Source organism: Nannospalax galili, unplaced genomic scaffold (assembly GCF_000622305.1).
Source record: "Nannospalax galili isolate Female #2095 unplaced genomic scaffold, S.galili_v1.0 scaffold259, whole genome shotgun sequence".
NCBI classification, from domain to species: domain Eukaryota; kingdom Metazoa; phylum Chordata; class Mammalia; order Rodentia; family Spalacidae; genus Nannospalax; species Nannospalax galili.
The window spans coordinates 2,493,590-2,518,352 of record NW_008344750.1 but is presented as its reverse complement, the minus strand read 5'-3'; the positions used below and the strand labels follow the sequence as shown (position 1 = coordinate 2,518,352).

Sequence of the window (24,763 nt, the reverse complement as noted above, 5' to 3'; positions counted from 1 at the left end):
GTTCTCATTGTCCCAAAGAGCCCTTCAGAGAAAGAAGGGCATGCCCAAGTCACTGTTTTAACTGAAGTGGCTGGACTGTCCCACCAGAACTACTGACACTGAGAGTTCCCTCTCCATCTCGGTTACTTCACTTGCTTCTTGGAAGCCTAAGGCCCATCTTTCTACTCCAGTGTCATTTCACAAAATCCATGTGACCTTCCAGCTGAGCCCAGCTTTCTGCGCCTGGTAATCCAGGCTAAATGACTGATGGATCTACAGATTTGGCACCCTAGCACTCAGGCCCTCCCATAGACCCCAGTGCTTCTTTCTTCTTTTGGGAGGAGACCAAGTTCATTCTGTTCAGCTGTGTTTGTTTGCCAACAGACTTCAATCCCCGACTCGGAAAGCAATCTGGATCAGAACTGTTTGTCTCGCTGCAGCACAGAGATTTTCTCTGAAGCCAGCTGGGAGCAGGTGGATAAACAGGACACAGAGGTACAGGCTCAGCCCCTGCTCTGAGTGCCATCCATGCAGTTATCTTACAGTTCTTCTCCATTCCATCCCTGCCCCATGTCCCTCACCAGGGAAGAAGCTCATAGTAATCAGGCTTCAGCATCTCAGCTTCTGGGAACCTACATTCATCATTTCTGAGCCAGGGACACTAAGCAAGCTGGGCCTCTCTCTCCATTGCCTCTGCCAGCTCTCAGGGAAACCCAGGGTATTGCTGCTGCAACTTTGTCTCGGGAGATTGGAATCCCTTCAGGGCAAATGATTTGAATGCCTTTCTTGTGCTGTTGACAGCAGGCCCGCTGGGCTGATATCTCTGGAGCCCATGTAGTCCTTGTGACTCTTGCTCCCCTGGTATGGCTCTGTTGACTCCAGCTGAATGGCCCACCTCCTGTCACTAACCTAGTCCCATGTGTTTTGCAGATGACCCGTTGGCTACCTGACCACCTGGCTGCCCACTGCTATGCCTGTGACAGTGCCTTCTGGCTCGCCAGCAGGAAGCACCACTGCAGGTGCCATTGGGGGTGGGGGGTGTAGGATGGGTTTGGGAGCTGAACTTTGGTTTGTAGAACCTGCAGAGTGAAGGATAGCAGGCATTGTACCAAAAGTGTTCTGTCTGAGACTGCCCTTGGGTTTGTATTTCTGTGTCTCTGAAGTTGATTGTTGCAGAACTACACTTGGTGACTCTTTTCCAATTCAGTAATCACTATTAAATTTTGAAATGTGGAAATGAAACTTTTGTTACCCAGATTGGAAGGGCGACAGCTACCATGAAGACCACCATTTCTTATTTCCAGCATAAAATTCAACATGACTACTTTGAGCAAAAATAGTTTTCTAGCTGTGAGTAGGAAACTTGGTTTTCTTACTCCTTCTCTGCTCCCAAAGCAGCCACGGTTGGGGAAAGTAGAAAAGACACCTGAGGACAGTCTTTGGTTCTTGTACTCCTAACTCTTTCTTCTTCTAGGTTGGGCAGTGAATTAATTACTAAGGCCACTTTGCCCCAACTGTGGTGGTGACTGTCTGATGGATGTTCGGTACTCTTAGGATAAGAAGTTTATCAGAATCAGGCCATGGCTCACACATGAAAGTGAGCCTGGGTTGAAAGTGATGGAAAAATCTCTTTGTATACTGACGATGCTCTTAGGATCATGTGCTTCCGTACCCTTTGCCCTGCCCTCAAGCCCAAATGGCTTCTCCTCTGAGCTCTTTCTCCCCTCCTTGCAGGGACACTGACCGTGTTGATCAAACGTGGTGAGCATTTGCAACAACCTGTCTGTGATGTTTGCACACCCACAGTAACTTCTCCACACTAATGCTGTCATTCCCCTTTCTGCACTCATTGGTGTGAAGCCTGAGGCTAGGGAGCACAGGCAGGCAGATGGGCGTGGGAGATCCATGCCAACTAACAGAGGAGACTATTGAGAGTGAGTCTGCTGCAACCTTGTGCTCCCCTCTGGACTGTACAGGTCAGCTGGGCCATTATGCTTGTGATGAAAAGTGGTGCTTCTGTAGGGACTGATCTCATTTGGGGAGCTAGTGGGCTCAACTGGTTTTTGAGGGAGGCGGGGTAGTCAGTCATTCTTTGACTTTCAAGTCAAACAGCATTACTCTGCCTTGTTTTGTTTTGATAGAGACAGAAATGATCTTCCCAGAAAATTATTTAGCATGGGAAACTCCACCTAAGTCTTTCAGGGTCTCTGAAAGGAAGTCAGGTAGAAAAGTTTAATTGATCAAATTCATGTCAAGCTAAAAGGTATGTTAAAGAAATATAAGCACTCAGAAATTTTCCTGTGTAACCACAAGGTCCTTGTTGACTCACACTTTTTAGAAACAGAGTTACAATGTGTTTCCTACATTCTAGGAACAAAGTTTTTACTTCTCTGTCTTCCACTGCCCCGTGTCCCACTTTTCCCTTCTACAGTATGGTCTTCAGTATTCTCTCTTCTGTACCTGAGTGATCCTTATCTAGCAGTGGTCTGCATTCTGAGGGTGACTGAGAAGTTAGTGAGGAGGAGGCTTTCCTATATAGCTACCTCCTCTCATCTTTGAAGTGCTATGTTAGGTGCCTTGGAGTTCCCTGTGCTGTACTGATTGGGATTGGTTTGTACTTTAGGACTCAGCAAAAGATTGTAAGGTGGGCAGAAATTCACCTTGTGTTGGTTCCCTTTCCTGTGTGTGTGATAGGCCTGGCTATACAGACCTGTGCCTCACAGATGCAAGAGATTAGGGCTTTTGGTGGGGAGGAGAGGGGGGTCTGGGTACAGAAAGGCTTTCAAGTAGAGCTTCGAGTTTCCCTGGAGGTGCATGGGGCAGAGCAGTGAACCATAACTGCCTGACCACTGTCTGATAAGGATGTGTGTCTAATAAGGATGTGTGTGTGTGCATGTGTGCCCAGCCATGCTCCTGTCCTTCCACTTTCTTTCACTCTGAGCATGTGTCATAGGCTGCTTGACTTCTGGCTTTGCATGCTGACCACAACAGACCTAGATGGCAGCAGTCTACACTCAACTTGCCTCTGAGCCTCTGAAGCAGTGGCCATTGGGCAAGATTCCTCATCTCTAGCTGGTCTATGTAGTTAGTCCTTTCTTGTGACAGGCCCATGAGCCAGCTCCATTTGTCTTTGGCCTCCCTGTTGCCTAAAGCTACACAAAGGCCATTGTACAAGTTGGATATGGCCACTGGGTAGGTTCCCAGGTCAGGACATACTATGGAACTGGCAGCTGCTTCTGCACTGGACCCATTTGTTGTTCCCACAGATCTTTCTTCAGTACCATCTTCCTGTACATCTAATAACCTTGCATCATAGTGATGAGGCAGCCAAGTGTCATCCTTGGCTTTGAAGTAAAAGTATCATGTGATTCTGTTAGGTAGACCTATCTTCCCTACTCAGCTTCTTCCTGAACTAGAGAAATAAAAGTGTTTCATCTCAGAGGAGTTTCTAGCACATCTAGACCATACACAAACAAATGCTGCCTTCTGAAGTTTTTTATTTATTTTTTTCCTTACTACATAACTGTTAGATGAAACTAACATTGTTTTATTTCTTCTTATCTTAAAGGAATTGTGGGAACGTATTCTGCTCCAGTTGTTGTAACCAGAAGGTTCCAGTTCCTAGCCAGCAGCTCTTTGAACCCAGCCGAGTATGCAAGTCTTGTTATAGCAGCCTCCATCCCACGAGCTCCAGCATTGACCTTGAACTGGATAAGCCCATTACTGCCACTTCAAACTGAAGTTTAGTGACCTGGGGTGGGCAGAGGCCATGCTGCTGTTCCTCTGACAGGCCCAGCAGCCTGGGCAGACTGAGAGGCCCATACACTTTGGAATGGGGGCATGGAACCACCTGTACAGAGAGACAGATTGGGATGTACCACTGGATTGTAGATTGATTTTTTTTTTTTTTCCTTTCCCCTTCCCTTTCCATGCTCCCACTCTGCCTTCAAAAAAGAAAAACGCCCCCGGTTGTTTTATTTTTTTTTTTTTTTTTTTAATGGAAGACCAGAGATTGCCAGACCCCCTGTAACTGCTGAGCTGCCTACTGTCAGGCATGCTAGGGGATGGCTTGATGCTTCCTAGTTGAAGGAGCCAGAATGGAGGCCTGAGATAGCAGAACAGAATGTCAGCACTAACATTAGTGACCATTCCTCACATCATAGCTACGTCTAAAATGACTAGGAAACCTTTGCTGCTGGGGAGGCTGGAAACCCCTTTTCCAAGAGTGCCTGTCCCATGTTCTTGAGAGGGGTGGAGCCATCCTACCTCACAGCTAATAAATGGGATTGGCACTAGGAGGGGCACATTTTGAGAAGAAAGGTATGTGCTTCCTAAGAGGCAGTGAGGGGCTGGGGCTGAGGAGTTGGCATGTTGGCCTTCACAGATCCCGTCTTTAACTTGACCAGATTGTGTAGGACTCCCTTCAGTTGAAGGGGCTGCCTCTTTGGGCTTCCAGGCCTAAAGGTGCAGACTGGCCAGAATACAGTGTCCTGCTGTTGTGGCTAAGGCCTGCACTGAGCCAGGCACCTGAGAGTCCCTCTGGGGCCTGGTCCCACAAACAATCTCTCTTCCTTGGCCAACACAGGGAAATCCAGACTCAGGGTTCCAAAAGTTCCCCATTCCTAAACCAAACCAATCATGCATCCCCCCTTGAGGGATAGAATCACCTTCAGAGTTACAAATATCCCCACACAATCAGCCTTCCTCTTCCTCCCTGGGCAGCTGGAAGGGCCCTGCTTCTGGCTGCCTGAGTAGACATGTCTGGCTGCCACCAGCAGTGAAGGGCCGCTTGGTGACTGCAGGGTCCCTTAGAGAGTGACATGGCCTGCAGGAAATTTGGGGCACATTTCCTCAATGAGCTTTGATGTGGTCCAAAAAGAGCCTTAAATCAGTAATTATTTGTGGTGGAGGTGGGTGTGGGGAATGATGGAGAGTGGTTTTGGTCTGTGCTTTGAAATGTTGGCATCCATGTTTTGGGCCTAACCCTCCCTCCTGGGGAAGGGCCATGCTTGGCTCTACTGAAAGCTGCAGACTGTTAACAGGTCAGATTGTAGTCTGGGGGCCGGGGGAGGTCAGGGAACACTTTAGTTCCAGCCTGGTCTATACCTGTACCCACACCCGCCCCCCCTTTGGAAGCTGTTACCTGGCCAAGGGCACACTGTGTCTCAGGAAGGTGGCTTCTGCATGTGCCCGAATGTGAGTCCATGAAGCCCAGAAGCCTTCCCCAATGTTGCCAGCTGAGGCAAAGCCCAGAGCATCTGAGCATTGCTTACTCCAGCAAATCACACAGAGGCCAAGTTTAGTGAAACAGGGTGAAGTTCTCCTCTATACTTACATGGCCTGGAGGTGCAGGTAGGGAAAAGTTGGCATAATTAAGGATTGTGCAGTTGCTAGTGACAGGTGCCAAGAGGTTATGATACGGGTTTCTTGGGTCTGTTGTACAGTGTGAATAAATGCTTGCAGCTCTTAGCCCTTTTTGATCAATGAAGCACTTTTTTATTAATATTTCTTTGTATGTAAAGGAGGAACCGTAACTCTCCGTAGCTGTACATATAACCCTTTTCTCCTAAAGAGGAGTCAGTGCTCCTATATTTTTCATTTTTTGTCAAAGCAAGAAGTAAATACTTTAGAACTGTTAAATATATAAATAAAGTGAATAAAGTTGAGTGTTCCACATGGTGGCATTTGCCCTGTAGTTTATACTCTTTGTCCCTTTTCTCAGTCACACAGAAGTGGTTTCAAGAGCTGCTGGGAAAGTGACCTTTGATAAAGGAAAGCAGACTCATTTCAACTGTAGACCCTGGCAAAGAGCCTTCCCAAGATGCCCAAGCATTCAAAAATCATTTCCATAGTGGTTTTTCCCTGAGGGCTCCCACACTGAAAAAGGGCAAAGCAGTTGGGCATCTTAAGGACCAATTGCACATCTGTAGTGATTAACTCTACCTCTAGCCTCTAGGCTCTTTTTCCTCCCTTTTTCAGACAGGAACTTGCCATTTAACCCAGGCTGGCTGGCGTTGAATTTTCTTTGTATAGAGACTCCACCGCCCACCCCCCCTTTTTTTTTTTCCTGCTACTGCTTTAATTTCAGAGCAGCCAGTGCTCTTGGTCTTCTGCCTTTCATTCTTGAAGGACAATACGTGGACAGAGGGAGAACTTGAGAGCAAAACTAGAATCAAATATGTTTGACTTTTGTGCTCAGCTAGAGGTTACCTGTCTCACCACAGTGAGGACACTCTGCCCCTTAGGTCTTGACTTCTGCTTCCAACTAAGCAAGACCATGGCATCTAGTCACTTGTAGTTCTTGTTCTTAAAAGTGGATTTTCTTTCCCCTTTTGAACATCCTTCTGTGGGTCTTTGGCCAAGTAGTTAAATGGCATCTGGCTCTTCAGTCACCAGCTCAATGTCTGTGGCAAGTTGGCCGGCTCCTAAAGAGTAATCTGCTGAAAGGCCCTCTTAAGGGCCTTAACTTGGGAGTCAGTGTTTTTAAGGATCACTTCCTTTTTAAGGGTACCTTCTGCCTAAGGATGTAAGCACTTGAAAGCAGCTCAACTAGTTCCAGTCTGAAAACTGTGAGTCCCGTCAGAAACCTATGTGTGCGTCATGGTCAACATGTGTCTCTCCATAGCCACCATTGTTTGTGAGGCACAGTGGCTTAACTCTCAGTTAATATACTGGTATAACTACACAAATCCTCAAATTATTATATTGGTATAATGTGACAAGGATGTTGGGCCCAGAAGTGGAGAACTGTTGGAGGCAGGATGATGAAGAGCCAGGAAAGTGGTGAGACCTGCATTGTATGGTGAGGCATGCCTGCCCCTGGGAAGTGGCTGTGTAAAGAAAAGCAGTTTTCTGGCCAAGGCCAGCTCTCTTCAGGCCAACCTGTGAGGATGTGGTCTGAAACAACTGACAACAGTGACCTCCTGCTGCTAGGACATGCGCTTCATCTTTCCTATCCTGGCACTCTGAATACCTCTTTATGTACTCTGGCCTCCATAATCCCAGTCTAACAAAAGCCAAAAAAAAAAAAGAAAAAAGAAAAGACTGCCTTAACCCACTGGGATTTCATCATGAGAATGTTCAGATTTATTTTCTCACATAAATTTGCTAATGTATTCACATATACTTTCCCCATGTCAGCACAGAATATTCAAAATTAAGAAGGAAGTACTGTGGCAAAGCTAAAGGAGAATGAACAAAAACTGTGCCATATAATCTGCTAAACAAGCATCTCCAGCTATTAATACCAAAATGAATGGAAGGTGTATCCTAGAATAAGATTACAGTCTATTGTCCTTGAGATCTTAGATACATTTGGCAGCTTACCTGAGGCTTTGTGGTCCCAGGTTTACTGAAGTTAACTCCAGCCTAATCTCTAATGTTCTATGAGAGCTTTGAAAGTGCCCTTGTAGGATTCATCTAGTGGGTTCCTGTTGAATGACCTTTCTGGGGGTATAGCTGTGCTCTCCAAGTCACACCTCAGCTGAGAAGACCAACAGCAGAGCTTAAGATGGGCCCTGGGCTGTGGAGAAAGTTGGAGAAAATGGCAGGAGTCTCAGCTGTTTAATTTCTAGGATACTGACTAGGTCTCTTGGACAGGATCAGCATGTGTCAGAGGCTTCCTGTTCAAAAGCACAAGGTGACCCTTCTCAGCTCCAACATTTAAACACACCTCCCACTGTCCCCAATAAATAACCGCATTGACAAATAGCTACAAGCAGAGGCTGATGTCTCCTGCTCCTCCAGGCCTCTTGAGCAGGGCTGGCAGTGAGAGGAATGATCTGGGGAAGGGAGCCTTGGGACTGGGAATTGCCAGGTTCCTAAATGCTGCTATTGTATTTACCATTTGAGATCTATTATGTAGGAAGAGTTCATAGCAGTTGCATTTGAATTGTATTTTCAGTGAAGTTTATTTTGCATTGTTATTTAAAATCAGCCTTCAGTTGCTTCCCAACTGGTTTATAAGATTTTTCTAAAAAATGAGAAATAACCTATGAGGCTCAGATGCTGCTAAAGAAGTGTATTGGTGTGTTGCTACTGGCAGTAGTGCTTGCCTTTGTAATAGCATTGATTCTGCTGTAGCCTCACTGACCATGGAAGCTGAATAAATGTCGTTGCCACCCACAAACTATTGTTAGTCCCTGGATTTTAGTAGCCATTGTGGTTCTCCAGTGCTGAGACTGTGTCTTGGGTGGTGGGGGAAGGGATGGCATGGATCAGCATTTATCTTTCAAAGGCAGGGTACACAAAAAAGGGTTCCCAGATCACCTACTTCTGTGATTTTCTTATGGGGAGATCAACCTCCCCCCGACCCACTCAAAGCTTTATTGTACTTACAAGGAAGATGTGGTAAAAAGGAAGGCTTTGGTTCTTGAAATCCAGTCTTATTGAAGAAGCAAGCTCAGAAAGGAGCAAAAATTCATCCAAATTAATAAGTTAATAAAAAATTTCGAATAACTTGTGTGCCTGGAGAGATGGCTCAGTGATTAAGAGTTCTTGCTGCTTTTGCAGAGGACCTGGGATTCGTTCCCAGTACTCACATGGATGGCTTACAACTGCCTGTAAGTCCAGTTCCAGGGTATCAGATGCCCTCTTCTAGCCTGAGTGGTCACTGCATGCACATGGTGCACTTACATTCACACAGGCTTACACATAACATGGAAATAAAAAAATCTTTAAAATTCTGCCTTGTAACCCCGCCTCCCTGTTGTTTTCTTGGGCTTCTAGGAAACAGCCTTGTGTAAAGAGCTGTTCCCTTGGTTCTTAGAGCTAGAGAAGCCATAAACTTTGGAGAGGAGTAGAATAGTGTTCACCAAGAAATAAAATAGGAGCCTGTCCTGTCTATCCTAATCCACTTCTAAAGCTTGTAAATAAGCCAATATTTTTGTTTTATCCTTTTTTGTTTGTTTTTTGAGACAGATTCTCACTGTGTAGCTCTGACTGGCCTGGAACCCACTATGTAGAACAATCTGGATTGCCTACCTCTACTTTGTTCTAACCTTTTAAATACTTAAGTGATGCTGTTAGTATGGATCATGTAAATGTGAGCCTTAATGCCTTAAATCAGTGGGATGGGAGAAGAAGCATGTTTGATTAATGCAAATGGATTTGTTAGGTCTCAGCTTTCATTTTACTTCTGAATTTTGGTTGTTATGATACGGAGGAGCAAGTTCTGATTTCTTACAGATCATTGGCTATAAGTCATAGCTTGGCTAAAAACCTCTGGTTGTTGAAAAATTTAAGGTTCTTAAAAAGAAAAAAAAAAATTCAATGCCTGCTTTCAGTTCCTATCTGCTACCTGCATTCAGGTGGCCCTCCTGACCATCCAAAGGAGCCAAGTGTAGCTAAACATATTGAAGGCTTTGTCTTCCAAGTTAAAAAAGAGATGTGGGGAGATGGAGAGATGGCTCAGTAGTTAACAGTGCTTGCTGTACAAGCATGCAGAACTGAGTTCAAGTCTCCAGCACCCATGCATGTAAAAGACAGGTGTAGCATGGGTGCTCAAGCATGGAGGCTAGGGGTGGGGGATCAGGAGGATCTTGGGCTTGTTGGCTGCCAGCCTAGCTCCAGGTTTAGTGAGAGACCCTGTCATAAAGAAATAGAAAGTGATAGAGCAGGACACTTGATGCCTTGTAGCTCACTCAGAAAATAAAGAGTGGGTCCATGATAAATGCTTCTCCACTCCATTTGGCCAATTGAAAGATCCTTATAATAGGAGGCTCTTCCAAGTCCCAGAAGGCACAGGCACCAGCTGGCACACACTGTACTGGAGCAGCTCTCTCAGTGGAAGTACCCATTGGGATGTAACCTGTGTTATGATTCTGCTCTTTGGCTGGTTGCTGCTTTGAGATTCCTAGCTAAGTTGAGATTCCTAGCTAAGTCGGGATAGTGGCAGGATGTCACTTTGTCAGCCTGCGCTGCCAAGATGACTGGCAGGAATGGAGGCTCATGTTAGATTTCTTGTTTCAGAGTAATTGCCACTGAACCCTGAAAAGAAGTTTTAGTTTCAGGAGGATTGAGTCGGGGGCTTAAGCCTCGATCCTGCCTTGGAGAAGCATCCTGAGCAGTTGCAAAGCAACTACCTGGCAGAACTCTCCTACCAAGATGTCTCACAGTCAGGAAAGAGGACAGCTAGCTACTTTGGGATAAGGTCTGTGGAAGAAATCCTGCCCTGGGTGACTCCAAGGTAGCTGGGCTCTGAGAGGAATGAGTGGCAGGCAGGGCGCTCCCTGCTGTGTGCCAGTGGCTTGGAAGCTTGGGGGTAGGACAGGAACTGTTGTCCACCATTTTCTTGCCCGCATATCTACTTTCCCTTCCCAAATACCTAGGGTTCTAATATGACCCCCCCCCTTCCCGTATTGGACGGCCTGAACACCCAGGTATGTTCAGGGCAGTCACCAGGGCAAACCCATGTGGCCAGAGAGGCAGTCCCTGCAGGCCAGCCCTGGTTTCTAGGCTCCAGTACTGCTAACCTGGGGCTTCTTAGTCCTGCTAGGTGTAGGGCACAAGCCTTTAGTCTCAGCACTTGTGAGGTAAAGGCAGGTGGGTCGCTGAAATTGAGGCCAGCCTGGTCTATGTATGTAGTGAGTTCAGACCAACTGAGGATACAGGGAGACCCTGTCTCAAAAAAAAAGCACTGGACTGAGAGGCTTTTAGCAGCCCACTCTGAACACACTTTACAGAGGCATTTTGGAGACTGTTTCCACTGTATAAAAGGTTCTACTATAGAATTTTCCAATAGTATTTTGCAACTGCAAAATAAGTAAATTGGCGTGGCACCTGGAAGCTGAAGCAAGAGAATTCCAGGTTCAAGGCAAGACCAGACTATAGCAAATTGCAGGTCTTATATTCCAAGACCCTATCTCAAAGAAAAGTTACATTACACTGGCCTGAGAGTATAGCTGAGTGGCAGAGCCTTTACCTAGCAAATGTGAGGCTCTGGGTTGGATCCTCTGCACAGTAAAATAACACTATTATTAACATAAACTTGAAATAAAGTGCATACAATTCCAAATGAAATTACCACCTCTCTAACAAGGTAAGTGAATTAACACCTGTATCTAGTGGATAAGAAAGAAAGAAAAAAAGAAAGAAAGAAAGGGAGGAAGGAAGAGGCAGGCAGAGAATGGAGGCCAGGTGGATCTAGAGCAGGTGGATGAAGGGGGGCAGGGGTCCAAGGTGGCCCACAAGTGGCAGCAAAATGCTAAATGCTTAGAGTGGATTGGATTGTGACTTTAAAGATTCTTTTTTTTTTTTTTTTTCTGTTTTGTTTGAGACTGAGTCTCCCTGTAACTCTGGCTGGCCTGGAAATCACTATGTATCCTATGCTGGCCGCCTCCATCTCACAAAGATCCACTTGCCTCTGCCTCCAGGGTGCTGGGATAAAGGCATGTGCCACCATGCTCAGCTAGGTTTCTTTTTAAAGATGAATGTGTATGAGTGTTTGCCTGTGTGAGTTTATGTGCACCATGTGCATACAGAAACCCACAGTAGTCAGAAGAGGGCATTGGATTCTCTGGAACTGGAGTTACCCATGTGAGTGCTGGGAACCAATTTTAGGTTCTCTGCAAAAGCAGTAAGCACTCTTAACCACTGAGCCATCTCTTCAGCCCCTGGGTTGTATTTTTAATTTTTTTATTCATTATGTGTGTGTACATGTGCATGCATGCACATGTGTATGCCATGGTGTATGTGTGAAGGTTGGAGGTCAGTTCTCTCCTACCATGTAGGACCTGGGGTGAAACTGAACTCAGGTCAAACTTGGTGTAAAGCACCTTTACCCACTGAGCCATTCTTCCAGCCCAGTTTGTTGTTTTAAATACTGTGCAACAACACCTTACTCCCTGTTGTTGTCTGTAGACTAGTCAAACCCCAGTATCAGTTTTTCTATCAGAAACCTACCACTTCTTGGGGGTAGGACACAGAAATAGTTCAGTAGGTGGCAGTATGGAACCCCAACCTCTCTCAGCCTGGTTTAGCTCCTCCCTTGTCCTTAGGACCTGAAAAGCAAGTTCTTGAGTCTCCATTTCCTGAGAGCGCTCTGTGTCCCCCTGCCCTTCATTTTGGGGCTCCTAGAAAAAGGCCAGTTCTCATACCCTCTGCTTTTCTGCCCTTCTGTTCACCCTGTTCACTGTTGCTCCAGACTGTGCATTGGTGTCCCCTGGGCCATCCATGCATTCAGCCTTTCAGCTGGTGTTTCTGCTTCTGCAGCTGCTCCTGTACCCTCTCACTGCTCCCTGGGCATCGGTGTCCCAGAGGCACCAGCGCCTGTCACGTTAGCTTCCTTAGGGACTCAGAAATCAGAGTATCTCTGGTAGAGCATTTGTAACATTAGTGAAGTAACATTTGTATCATTCAATCTGTGGTCCCATTTAAAAAAAAAAAAAAGTTTTCAAAATAGAAACCTATTACCAACCAAATGAGAGTCTGCCAGGAATTCAGGGGAGGCTCCTTCCCCAGCTGCATCAGGTGTCCCAGGCCTCACATGCTCGCACGTGTGCCCTGCCCCACCTCAGCTCTGGTTAACTCGGGACTAGCTCTCCTGGGCCTTGACCTCTGCTAGTCCAGCTCTGTCAGCTAGAAGCATCAAAGCAGTAGGGCTTCCCCTATCCCAGCGTCTACTCTCCTCTTCCTGCAAGAGCTGGTCAGCAGGGTGAACACTGACGCCAGTGTGCACTCTTCCTACCAACCCCAAGCAGGAATTTTGCCTCCTAGATCCATGCTGTGGTTGAATTTACCCAGTGCCCACCTGCCTTTCGCAGGCCTGGGGAAAGTCCTCCATTCTGCCTGTTTATGAAACTTGGTTGCAGTTTCTACTGATACCAGTTTAGCAGTGAATTCCAGTGGCCAGAACTGCACAGGGCTCTGGGCGGTGCCCCTGAGGGAGGGCAAAGGGACTGGCAGCAGAGTGTCTCCAGTACTTTGCCTTCCAGCTAGTCCAGCCAACCAAAGTGTACCAGGCCCTTAGATCCCCACCAGGGCTGAAGGCAAGAGCCTCACTCTCTGCTTAAGTCCCCACTGTCCTGTTTCACCTTGGCAAGTTGTTATCACTCCCACTGTGAGGACCCTGGCCAGGGTCCTAGCAATGGAACTTTGCTTTCAGTAACTATGAATATGCCCTATGACTCATTTGAGGCTGAGGTTCTGTCCAGGTTTCACTGGTGACTCAGATACATCTCTGTCCCTGCTGTTCCATGAGACAAGAAGACATTTTTGTCCCGTGCACTATTTGTCTTCAAAATGATGTCACCCTTTACAAAATACCAGGCAGGTAAATAGATATATTGAAAGGCTCATTATCTACACAGAACCAAAACCTAAAAAAGCCTCTTAGAGTCAGCCAGTTTAAAGGAAGACTAGAGTTTCATATAAAAAATAACAGAGGAAAGTCAGCAATGGTGGCACATGCCTTTAATCCTAGCAGAGACAGGTGGACCTCTGAATTTGAGACCAGCCTTGGTCTACATGGTGAGTTCCAAGCTACCTGGAGCTATATCATGAGATCCTGTCCAAACAAACAAGAAAACAAACAAAGGCTGGAGAGATGGCTCAGCAAGAGCCCTTGCTCTTGCAGAGGACCAAGGTTTGGTTCCCAGGACCCACATAGTGGCTCACATCTAAGTTCCAGGAGATTTGGCACCCTCTTCTGGCAGCAGGCACACAGTATGCTTAGATACATGCAGGCACTCACATTAAATAAATATTTTTAAAATATTTTTGTTTTATGTGTATGAGTGTATTGCCTGCATGTATATAAGTGCACCCCTGTCATGCAGTGGTCATGGAGGTTAGAAGAGGGCATCAGTATACCCTGGAACTGGAGTTATGGATGGTTGTTAGCCACCATCTTGGTGCTGGGAATTGAACCCAGGTCCTCTGTAAGAGCAGCCAGTGCTCAACTGCGGAGCCATCTCTGTAGCCCTTAGCCACTATTCCCTTCCATCCCCTCCCCTCCCTTCTTCTCTTCTCCTCTCATTTATTCTTTTTGAGTCAGGGTCTCCCTGTAGCCCCAGCTGGCTCGGAACTTGCTGTGTAGACCAGGATCTCTCACAGAGATCCACCTGCCTCTGCCTCCCAAGTGCTGGGATTAAAGGTGCTCACTACCATCCCAGCCTACCACTATTTCTTAAAAGATTTATTTACAGGGCTCTCTTCTGACCTCCAAGGCATTGTGGGACATGGGTGCACTTACATACATGCTGGCAATACACTCATAAAGTAAAAATAAATAAAATATTTAAAAAATAGTAGTGAGACTAGCAGCCTGGCTAAGCCCATAAGGGCACTGTTGCCAAGCCTGATGACTCAGTCCCAGGACCCACATGGTGGAAGGAGAGAACAGACAACTGCAAGTTGTCCTCTGGTCTCCACATGTGTGCTATGATATGTGTGCCTACTCCCACACAATAAATAAATGAAAAAATATTCAGAATTTTATCTTTAAATTATTACTAAAACAAGTACCACTTTTGGCCTCCACCCCTAGCTGAGGATCTATTGACAATGGATGGCTGCTAGGGGAGGAAGAGTCAGTTTTCTTTAGGGGTGTGGCCTCTGGTAGGCAGATCATGCTCCCGTGGATGGCCTCATGGATGCATATATGGACAGCACAAATTAGACTTAATGGGTTATAAAAGAGAGAGGATGTGAAGTTGGGAGAGGGGGATGGAGGCTCAAGGGTAGATTGAGGAGGAGTTGGGAGGGGGAAATATGACCAAAATACATTGTATGTATGTATGAAATTCTCAAAGAATTAATAAAAATTATATTAGGGGCTGGAGAGATGGCTCAGCAGTTAAGAGCACTGGCTGTTCTTCCAGAGTACCTGAGTTAGATTCCCAGCACCCACATGGTAGCTAACAATTATCCATAACTCCAGTTCCAGGGGAATCTGACATCCTCCTCTGGCTTCCAGGGGCATTGCACACACATGATGCACTTACATACATGGAGGCAACACAATCATACATGTAAAAATAAAAGTAAAAATTAAAAACAAGTATCATTTCTATTTTTTTCCCCCCTATGGTCTTTTTGAGACAGGACCTTCCTGTAGCCCCAGCTGGCCTGGATCTCAATATGTAGACCAGGCTGGCCTTGAACCCACAGAGATCAGAATGCCTCTGTCTCCCAAGTTTAAAGGCATGTGTTACCACACCCGGCTTCATTTCTAATTTTAACTGACAAAAACCGTAGAACCCAGGGCCTTGAGCATGCTAGACAAGTGCTCTACCACTCAGCTGCATATCTAACAAGTGTTAGGCCAGATTAATTTTAAAATATATATTTTAAATTTATGTGTATATATGTGTGCCTATGTGAGTTTATATACACTATAGAGGCTAGAAGGTGTTGGATCCCCTGGAACTGGAATCACAGGAGATTGTAAGATGCCTGATATGGGTGCCTGGAACCAAACCCAGGTTCTTTGCAAGACCAGTAACTGCTCTTACTCACTGAATGTGCTAGATAGCTTTAGCTGTCAACTTGACACACCTGAGTAGAGGGAGCCTCAGTTGAGTGGCCTGTGGACATGTATGTGGGGTATTTTCTTGATTATTGAGTAATGTGGGGAGGGCCCAGCCCACTGGGGGTGGTGTCACCCCTGGGCAGGTTGTCCTGTGTTGTATGAGCATGGGTCAGGGGAGCAAGTCAGTAAGCAGTGTTCCTCTATGGCCTGTGCTCCAGCTCCTGTCTCCAGGTTCCTGCCCTGAGTTCCTGCCTTGGGCTCCCTCAGGAATGAACTGTAACCCTAGAGATGTCAGCCAAATAAACCCTTTCCTCCCCAAGTTGGTATTGGTCAGAGTGTTTTATTACAGCAATTGAAAACAAACTAGAACACTGAATCATCTCTCCAGTACCCTTAGATTAATTTTTGTTTTTTAGAGTCAGGGTCTCACTATGTAGACCAGGCTGGTCTCAAATTCACAGAGATCTGTCTGTCTCTGCCTCCTGGGTGCTGGGATTAAAAGCATGTACCACCACACCTGGCCTCCTTAGATTAATTTTTAATTGATGAATAAAATTGCATTATGTATCATATACATGATGTTTTGAAATATGTGTACATTGTAGAATGGCTAGATTTGAGTTGTCAAATTTTAAAACTTTTATTATTTTTATTTCATTTGTATGAGTGTATTGTGTGCATGTATGTAAGTGTACCCATGTTGTACAATGCCTGCGGAGGTCAGAGAGGGTGTCAGCTCCCCTAGAACTGGAGTTATGGATGGTTATCAGTCATCATGTCAGTTCTGGGACCCAAACCTGGGTCCTCTGCAAGAGCAGCCAGTGTTCTTAACCACTGAGCCATCTCTCCAGCCCAAGTTGTCAACTTTTATGATGAGAAAACTTAAAATCTGAGTTTCAGGAATACAGTACAGTATATTAAAAGTAGATCTCTTGAACTATTCCTTGTGTCTAAATCAAGTCTTGTATCCTTTGACCAACATCTCCCCAGGGTTTTGTTAAAGTAGTAAGTATATTTTGACATAATGGAGTTGTGACTCTGGGCTAACTGTTAGAACAAAAATGTATTTGTGGTGTATGGCCTACGTAAAATTATGTAATTGTGCAGAAAGATCTTTTTGTGTTTATGAACTCCATCACTAGGTTATTTTTGTAAAATTTAGTGAAGGATGTTTTCAGTTCTCTCTTTACCCTTTTAATTTTGCTATCCACATTGTTCCTCATGAAGCACTAATTGGTCATACCCTGGTATTTTCTGTATTTTCTCTTGGTTCCTCAGTGACTCTAAGGAATGCTCTCAGATCTGCATTTCCCAGTGGCTCCATTGCAAAAGCACTCTCTGATAGATAAAAAGTAGCCCTATGACGAATAGGGTTGATCAGGAGAAAGCAGAGTTTATTAGCAAAGGAACTCATGGGACAGATTCCCTTCCAGGCAGGGAAATGTCTGCCCGGGTTATGAGCTGGGTCTTTTAAAGGGGGAGGCTTCTGCTTCGTGCAGAAGGTGGGAAGGTGTATTTTTTTTAAAGTTGGGATGAGGGGAAGCAGGAGAGCGGGACTGTTAAAACCTGTCCTCTTTAGAGATCAAGGGGGAAGCCTGCTGTGTTGGCCAAACAGTGGAGAAAAGTTTGCTTCTCTTGACTTCAAAGACCAAGGTGCATATCAGCTCGGTTCCCTTTTCTCAGGAGCTTGAGAAGTCCGTGAGACCCTGTTGGTGAGGGGGTGGGGCTATCTGAACCTTAATGCTTTCCCAGGGCCACTTGTCCTTGCTGTATGAAATGCTGCATGCTTTGCAAAACTTCAGTTATTCTATTGTACCGATTTCACTGCATCTTCCATGTCAGAAGTTTCCACCATCTCAGTGTATGACAGGTGGCAGAGTAGGATGGCTCTAGGTAGAAAGTTTTGGACAGGTGAGATATGTAAGGGAGAGTTGTTTGAGAATACTGTCCGTGTCCAGTGAACAATACTCACTTTCATCTGCAATCTACCAGCACAGGAACATGGCTCAGAGGAAGAAGGAAATCCATGGAAATGCCTGGCCATGTTAGATTAGTGTGAGTCCAGGCAGGAGTGCAGGTATGTACCAGCGCACAGGGTTAGTGAGTGAGGAAAGGCAGTAAATCTGTTAAAAGTTTAGGCCAACCCCTCTCAAGGCTCAGGGATCATTATGAAATAGGGGACAGAAATACTGTAAGAGCCAAAAGTGGTGAATGACAAGAAAACAGTGTTTTCTAGACAGCAGAGCAGTTACTCCTATGAATGCACAGCAATTATGACAGCATGCACAAGACCTACACAACCTTAAACCAGATTAAAATCCTAGCATAGGGGAGAGGTTGTGGTGTTTCTAAGCCACATTATAGTTATGCCTGAATTAAGAAACAGCCTGACTCAGCGTTTGTTTTAAGGCCACACACGGACTGGAACTTTGAGAACCCATTCCTTCAGATGTCTCTTGGAACTCTGCTCCTCAACCAGGGTTTTGCTCATTCTTTATTGAAACAGTATCTCCAGCATGAAATAGGGAAGTATAAGTCAAGAGCCACCTGTATTTTATCAGAGACTCTTGCCTTTGATCCATAGGCCGAGAATACCACCCTCACAATGACAAATGCATTTCTCACATTGTTTGCAATTGGAAAAGCATGCTGCTTTCAGTGCTTTGATATGTAAAGTGTGCACACCCACATTCATTCACTATCTTGGGTAGCGGGCAAAAAAAGGGTCCTGAGGGATTAAGGTCAGGTGCCCAGGTTACAGTAAGGCTGCAGGATTGCTGTATAAGTACCAGGGCTCTGGGTGTGGTGGCATAGTTCTATCTATAAGCCTAGCTAAATAGGCTGAGGCAGGAGAACAGTCAGTTCAAAGCCTGCCTGGGAACCAGAGTGAATTCAAGTCTATCTTGAAAAATTTAGTGAAAGCCTATCTCAAAATAAAATTTTTTTAAAGGAATGTAGGTATATCACAGTTGGTGTAGTGCCTGCCTGACTTGACTTCAATCCCCAGTATCACACAAACAAACAAGCAAGCAAGCAGATAACTAACCAGTTCTATTATATTGATCTTGTAAAGCCTCAATTATTCATGGAGCAGTCAACATTTCATTAAGGAATTGGGTGCTTACTAAACCACTCTGTTTCTTGGAGGGAGCTGTCTTACTTTATAGCTGTTATGTCTAATCAGGGCCAGCCTGCATTTAAAATTAGTTTCCAGGGGCTGGAGAGATGCCTCAGTGGTTAAGAACGCTGGTTGTTCTTGCAGAAGATCCAGGTTCGAATCCCAGCATCCACATGGCAGCTAACAACTGTCCGTAACTCTAGTTCCAGGGGATCCAACAGCCTTTCCTGTCGTCGGGCATTGCACAACACAGGTACACTTACCTACATGCAGGCAATACATGCATACACATTAAAAAAAAATTAGTTTCCAAGCTAGATGTGTTCTCAGAAGACAGAAGCAGGAGGGGTATGAGTTTTTGAACTTAGCCTGTACTACACAGTGAATGTGAAACCAGCTTGAACTACACAGTGAGTCCCTGATGCAAAACAAAAAAACAAAACAGAAACCACATCTGTTTGCAAGTGATTTTGCGAGTGGCTAAGGTGATCTTAGCAAAACTACAGCAAGGCGCTGCCCATCAATCAGGAACTGTGGCCCAGGGTGTGGGACCCATGGTCTGGCCCCCTGAACTGCTTTGCTTACTCAGGTGGCCCTGATCACTCTACTCTTCTTTCATTTCTTCTCTGTGAAGATTTGTACAATCTAGTGGTGCTGATGAAGATCCAATGAGGAAGTAGATTGTGCTTAGCAATGTCTGGCTGGGCTACAAAGTGAGGTGGCATCCTACCAAAGTCCCTTGATGAATTTGCCCCCACTTTACCTGTGCCCAGTGTGATCCCGGTAGGAGACAGTGTGAATACCACTTGCCTGTTCAGTTTCTGCTAGCTGTCAGGCACAGGTGCCCTCCTCTTAACATATTTGTAAAACCAAGCATCAGGGGGACATCTGTTAGGTCTCTAAGGGAACTGAAGCGACTCCTGGCTGTCTCCAGTCAGGACAGTCCCTAAACTGAAATACTAGGATTGAGGTATTGCCTGAGGTTGCCGGTCACATAACAACGGGAGCTTCTGTCAGACCCTGAATTAGGCTACCAATCCAGACTCCTTGCCCTCCCAAGGGACCACTGAGAGAAGACACGTGAGATGCTACAGAACAGTCTGGGGGGCAAAGGTAGCTACACTGAGCCAGTCAGGAGAGGGGTCTCTAAGGAAGTTACAATTACACTAAGACCTGAAACTGATGAGGGAAGGAAGGATGATGTTACTCTAAGCCATTGGGTCATTTCACTGAGTCCTCACAGCAACCCTTTAAGATAGATACTATTCTCATTTTACAGATGAGGAAAGTAACCCCAGAGAGGTCACCCAGATAGCATATGGCAGAACCAGGAAGTATGATGACACCAATGGACAGGTTCCAAGAGCATGTGATGACTCCAGAGGACTGCCATGATCAACAAGGTGGGTGGTGAGCCACACATGCCCAGGTGGAGAGAAAGTGCAGATTTGGAGGCAAAAAATAAATAAATAAAATAAAGCCGTCATCTAAGTTTTTTTTTTTTTTTTTTTTTTTTTTTTTAAGACAGAGTCTCCCTGTAGAAGGACTGGCCTGGAACTCACTATGTAGACCAGACTGGTCTTGAACTCACAAAGATCCTCATGTCTCTGCCTCCCCAGTGCTGGGATTAAAGGTGTGTGCCACCATGCTTGGCCTAATTTTAAGTTTTTAAATTTTTGTAAGTTTGAGTGCTTTGTCTGCATGTAGGTAAGTGTACACTATGCATGCAGTGCTCACCAAGGCCAAAAGAGGGCATTGGATTCTCTGGAACTGGAGTTAACTGACAGTTGTGAACTACCATGTGGGTGCTGGAAAGTGAACCTGGATCCTCTGCAAGAGCAGCTAGTGCTCTTAACTGCTGAGCTATCTCTCCAGCCCCCATTCATCTAAATATGATACAGTCTACTTCAATTTTTTTTTAAAAAGCTTGATTAAATAAAAACAAAATGTGGGTAATTCTCAGTGGCCACCCCTCTGTCATCAATTTACATACTCTCTCACATCCTCCACCATCCCTTCCTTCCAATATCCTCATATACTAGATTTTTTTCTGACTCTAAGTCCTCAATTTCCAACCCACCATGTTAGTATTGGGCAGTCTACTACGAAGATGTCTCCAGTCACCTGTGATGGTTTATATTGATTGTCAACCTGACAGGATCTAGACTCACCTTGGTGACAAACCTCTGGGTATGTCTATGAGGGAGTTTGTAGTCTGGGTTAATTGAACTGGGAAGACCACCCTAAATGTGGGCCAAGGTCTTGAACTAAATGAAAAGGAGAAAGTGAGCTGAGCACCAGCATTCATCTCTCTCTGCCTCCTGACTGCAGACACAGTGTGACCAGATGCCTAACATTCCTGCTGCCATGACTTCCCCATCATGATGGACTGTACCTGCAAATTGTGAGCCAAAATAAATTCTTACTTTGTTTTTGTCAGGTATTTTGTTATAGCAACATGAAAAAATATTGGTATACAACTCCACCCTCATCCTCAGAAACAGTCCCCCAGGAGCTTGCTCTCTCTGCTCATCTTCCCAGGCTCCCCTTTACCTGCAGTGGCCCTACAGAGAGAAGAGCCACTCCAGGATTTTGTCCTTCTGGTCCTCAGACTATCCTGCATGAGTATTGTTGGCTTTGCAGGTGCAATCTCCACAGTCCCAGAGGGCCCTACTCAGAGACGGGCCCCATCCTGTGTTTAATGTGCCTGTGCTGCAGACCTAATATATTTAACAAGAGGCCTCACGTGTTCATTTTCCACTGGGCCCCACAAATTATGCAGCTGTCCCTACACATATGTCCACATGGCCATGGTGTGAGCCAGTGAGTGACAGCCTCTCCCATCTCTGAGAAGAATAACAGTCTAGCTGGGAGGAACCATAGCTTTAAATCATAGTGAGATACAGAAAAAACAAAACAAAACCCAAAACTTCTTTGTTTTTATGAAATATACGTTTATGTGTGCAGTTTTATATTACTTCCTGGATAATTTAGGAGAGAACCCCTGGGAATAGAATGCAGAAATAACAAATTATGGGCCATTAACTGTGCCTAATTGTTTCTTTATGGATTGGAGTGAAGGCTTGTCTCAGTTGCTCTGGCACTCAGTAACAGGCAGGGAGGGAAGGCTGCTTAAATATACTCTGGAGCCCCTGGAGAGGTAGAGGGAAAAGTCACAGAAAAATCTCAGCCTAGCTCTTGATGCCTCAGCTACCACCCAGGCCTCACCAGTGACAGGATCTTCTCTCACCAGCTTGGGTGGCTGGGTACCCTTGCCTGAGCTCCCAGCTCCTTCTAGTGATATGGAACTAATGGCAGATTCCAGTATTCTTCTGGGTATAACTCACACTTGTATCCTGAGATGTTGATCTTAGCTGCCTCCCAGGCTCCAAACCACTGCAAATCTGTATTCATTTCACCAAACACCAGTTTAAAAACATTAACCTAGGCTGTGGGGGGCAGAGGTGGTGTTTCAGTGGTAGCACACTTACTTGCCTGTATGTATCAGGTTCTGGGTTCAATCTCCAGCACATCCTCCCAAAAGAAAAACCTTTAAAATATTTTAAGGAAAATGCAGAAACATTATACAATTATTATCACATCCCCTTCCCATTCTCAAGGAAGCGATATGAATGCTAGGAGGGAAGTCCTATGGTATTATTATCATCAAAAGCTCAATAAGTACAGAATACAGAAAATATATCCACCCCAAATTCCTCCTCTGAGAGAGCCGGTATCAATCCAAACTAGCTGGTGAGGACTTTAAAAAATATTTATTATTTTTATTTGTTTATTATTTTTATTTTATGTGTATGGGTGTATTGCCTGCATGTATATAGTACACCCATGTTGTCCAATGCTTACAGAAGTCAGAAGAGGGCATAACTCCTCAGGAACTGGAGTTATGGACAGTTGCTGGCCACCATATGGGTGCTGGGAATCAAACTGGGGTCCTCTGTAAGGGCAGCTAGTGCTCTTAACCTCTGAGCCATCTCTCCAGCCCCTGAGGACTTTTAATATGTTCATTCCATTTTTTTCCACTGAGCTGATTTTAACTGGTCAACTTCTCTCCACACACAAACTACAACCCTAATTCCTGGCTTCCCTTGCTGGCATCAGCTGACTGTTACAGCACTTTCCCAAGGCCTGTGTCCCAGCACACCAGGTTACCAGGTGCACTTTTCCCCCATATCTTTCCCTGTCTCCTTATGAATGTCTATGTAAGTCAATGTAATACAAAATTTGAAAACAAACTCCCTTGTCTTCTGACCTCCATACCATCATCCCTAATATTCTCCAGGACATTCAGACCCTCAGTAAGCAACCCCTCATGCAGGGATCGATCCCTAATTAAATTCAGAGGGTCATGAAACACAAAACAAGCAAAAACAATGAAAATAGGGGGGTGACTTGTGGGGAAGAAAATGAGGCTCAGTGGGAGCAGGGGGATGAGAACAGGTAATGGGGTAAAATGTTCACAATATATTATATACATGTATGAAATTATAATTAAAAATTAAAAAGAAGGACAAATAGAGGGCAGCCTCAGTACTGCAAAGTGTAAGGAAGAGCAGGGTGGAAAGGGAGAAGAGGGCACCTAGAACCCAGAGGCCAGAGCTGTGAGGTCCAGGATGCAGCTGGGCTGAGAGGTTCTGGGAGAGAGGACAGAGCAAGCAGGGAGGCAAGTGCAGAGATTTCTTTTTCATCAAAAATTAAATGCATGCTCCTTGTAAATCAAGCAAGGCCACACTGCTGCTCCAACGCAAACTAATTCTAGCCACAAAGAAATGTATCTGTTGACAAGCGAAAAATTGTTATGTCAAATTCCACTCCAGTGATTAGCACTTTGGTGTTACCAGTGCACAGCTTTTTCTACAACTTTGGCTTTGTGAAAATGAGATCAGCCTCTATGTTTGCCACATCTCCTAGCCCATTGGCAGGCAACAATCTTGGTCTCCCTCTGGGGGCTACATGCAGCTGTGTCTCCCTGATTTGTTTTGTTTTGTCTTTTGGTTTTAAGAGACGGGGTCTTGCTCTGTAGTCAGGCTGGTCTCAAACAAGTGATTCTTATGCCTCAGCCTCCCAAGTGTTGCTGGAATTGTTAGAGTCAGAGCCTGGGCCCTGGCAACCCTTATAAGCCACCTATCCTCAATAACCAGTTAAACAAACAAGTAATAGTAAAAAGCAGAGAGAGAGAGAGAGAGCCATTCAGTACAGCCACTTTGGGAAGAGGAGCAAAAAAAGAAGTCTAGTGACCACTCCACACACTCCTAAACTCATCTTTGGGGTTCTAACATGGAGTTTACATTTAAATAGAGGACAAGAGGTATGCATAACTAAACAGTCTGGGTCATCAATGCGTTGTCCCATCATTGACTCATGATTATCTGGGCTCTAGTCTCTCCTGACGTGGTTGGACAAGTTATCAGAACTTTATGAAATCTCTTTTCCCAAGACAAGTTCCTCCTCTGGCTGGCACTAGGCTTTAGCTTTTTCTTTCTCCCAGTAAGAGATTCCTGGGAAAATTCCAATTTCTTGGGATCCATTGTTTTAATAATCTGATAACCAAGGGGCATAAACATCTCTTTAGAACATCTACATTCCTGCCCACATAGCTACACAGGTGATGGGATTACAGGTGTGTGTTGCAATCCCTGTCACTGTGCAACAAATTGCCATAACTCAACAATGCCAAGCTCAGCAACAGTAACCACACACATTTGTTCACATTTGAGAATCTGGCATGTGGTGGCTGGGTTCTCTGTTCAGGGGACCCCATGGCTGAAATCAAGGTATTACCAGGCTTCCCTCACTTCTGAAGCTTGGGGGCTTTTCTAGGTTCTTTCAGGTGGTTGACAGAATCTAGTTTCCTGCAGCTGAAGGACTAAGGTCCCTGTTTCCTTTTTGTCTGTCAGTTGGGATCCACCCAGCTTCTGGAGGTTACCACATTCTTTCTCATGTGGTCCCTTTTCTTCAATGATAGTATCAAGGGTTCTCCCCTGTGACAAATGCCACTCTCATGTCATATCCTTTATTTTATTTTTTTGAGACAGAGTCTTACTATGTAGCCCTGGCTGACCTGGAACTTGCTAGGTAGACCAGGCTAGCTTTTAACTCACAGAGATCTGCCTGCCTCTGCCTCCAGAGAGCTGAGATTAATGGTGTGTGCCACCAGGCCCTCCCTGCCTTCTTTCCTC

General features: G+C 45.3%; 1 protein-coding gene across 3 annotated transcripts in view; it reads left to right on the top strand.

Annotated features, from left to right (window-relative positions):
* Mtmr3 (myotubularin related protein 3) overlaps nt 1–5,848 on the top strand; it is a 167,280-nt gene extending 161,432 nt beyond the window's left edge. Inside the window, exons 18-20 of one of the 3 annotated variants that reach the window (XM_008841071.3) lie at nt 364–474; nt 910–998; nt 3,548–5,848. In XM_008841071.3, the coding sequence (XP_008839293.1) occupies nt 364–474; nt 910–998; nt 3,548–3,719 (372 nt within the window). In that variant the 3' untranslated portion in view covers nt 3,720–5,848. Of the gene's footprint in view, nt 1–363; nt 475–909; nt 999–1,713; nt 1,741–3,547 lie in introns of all 3 variants that reach the window. The other 2 variants (XM_017800100.2, XM_008841072.3) reach the window with 2 other exon arrangements.
* Nucleotides 5,849–24,763: the final 18,915 nt, after the last annotated feature.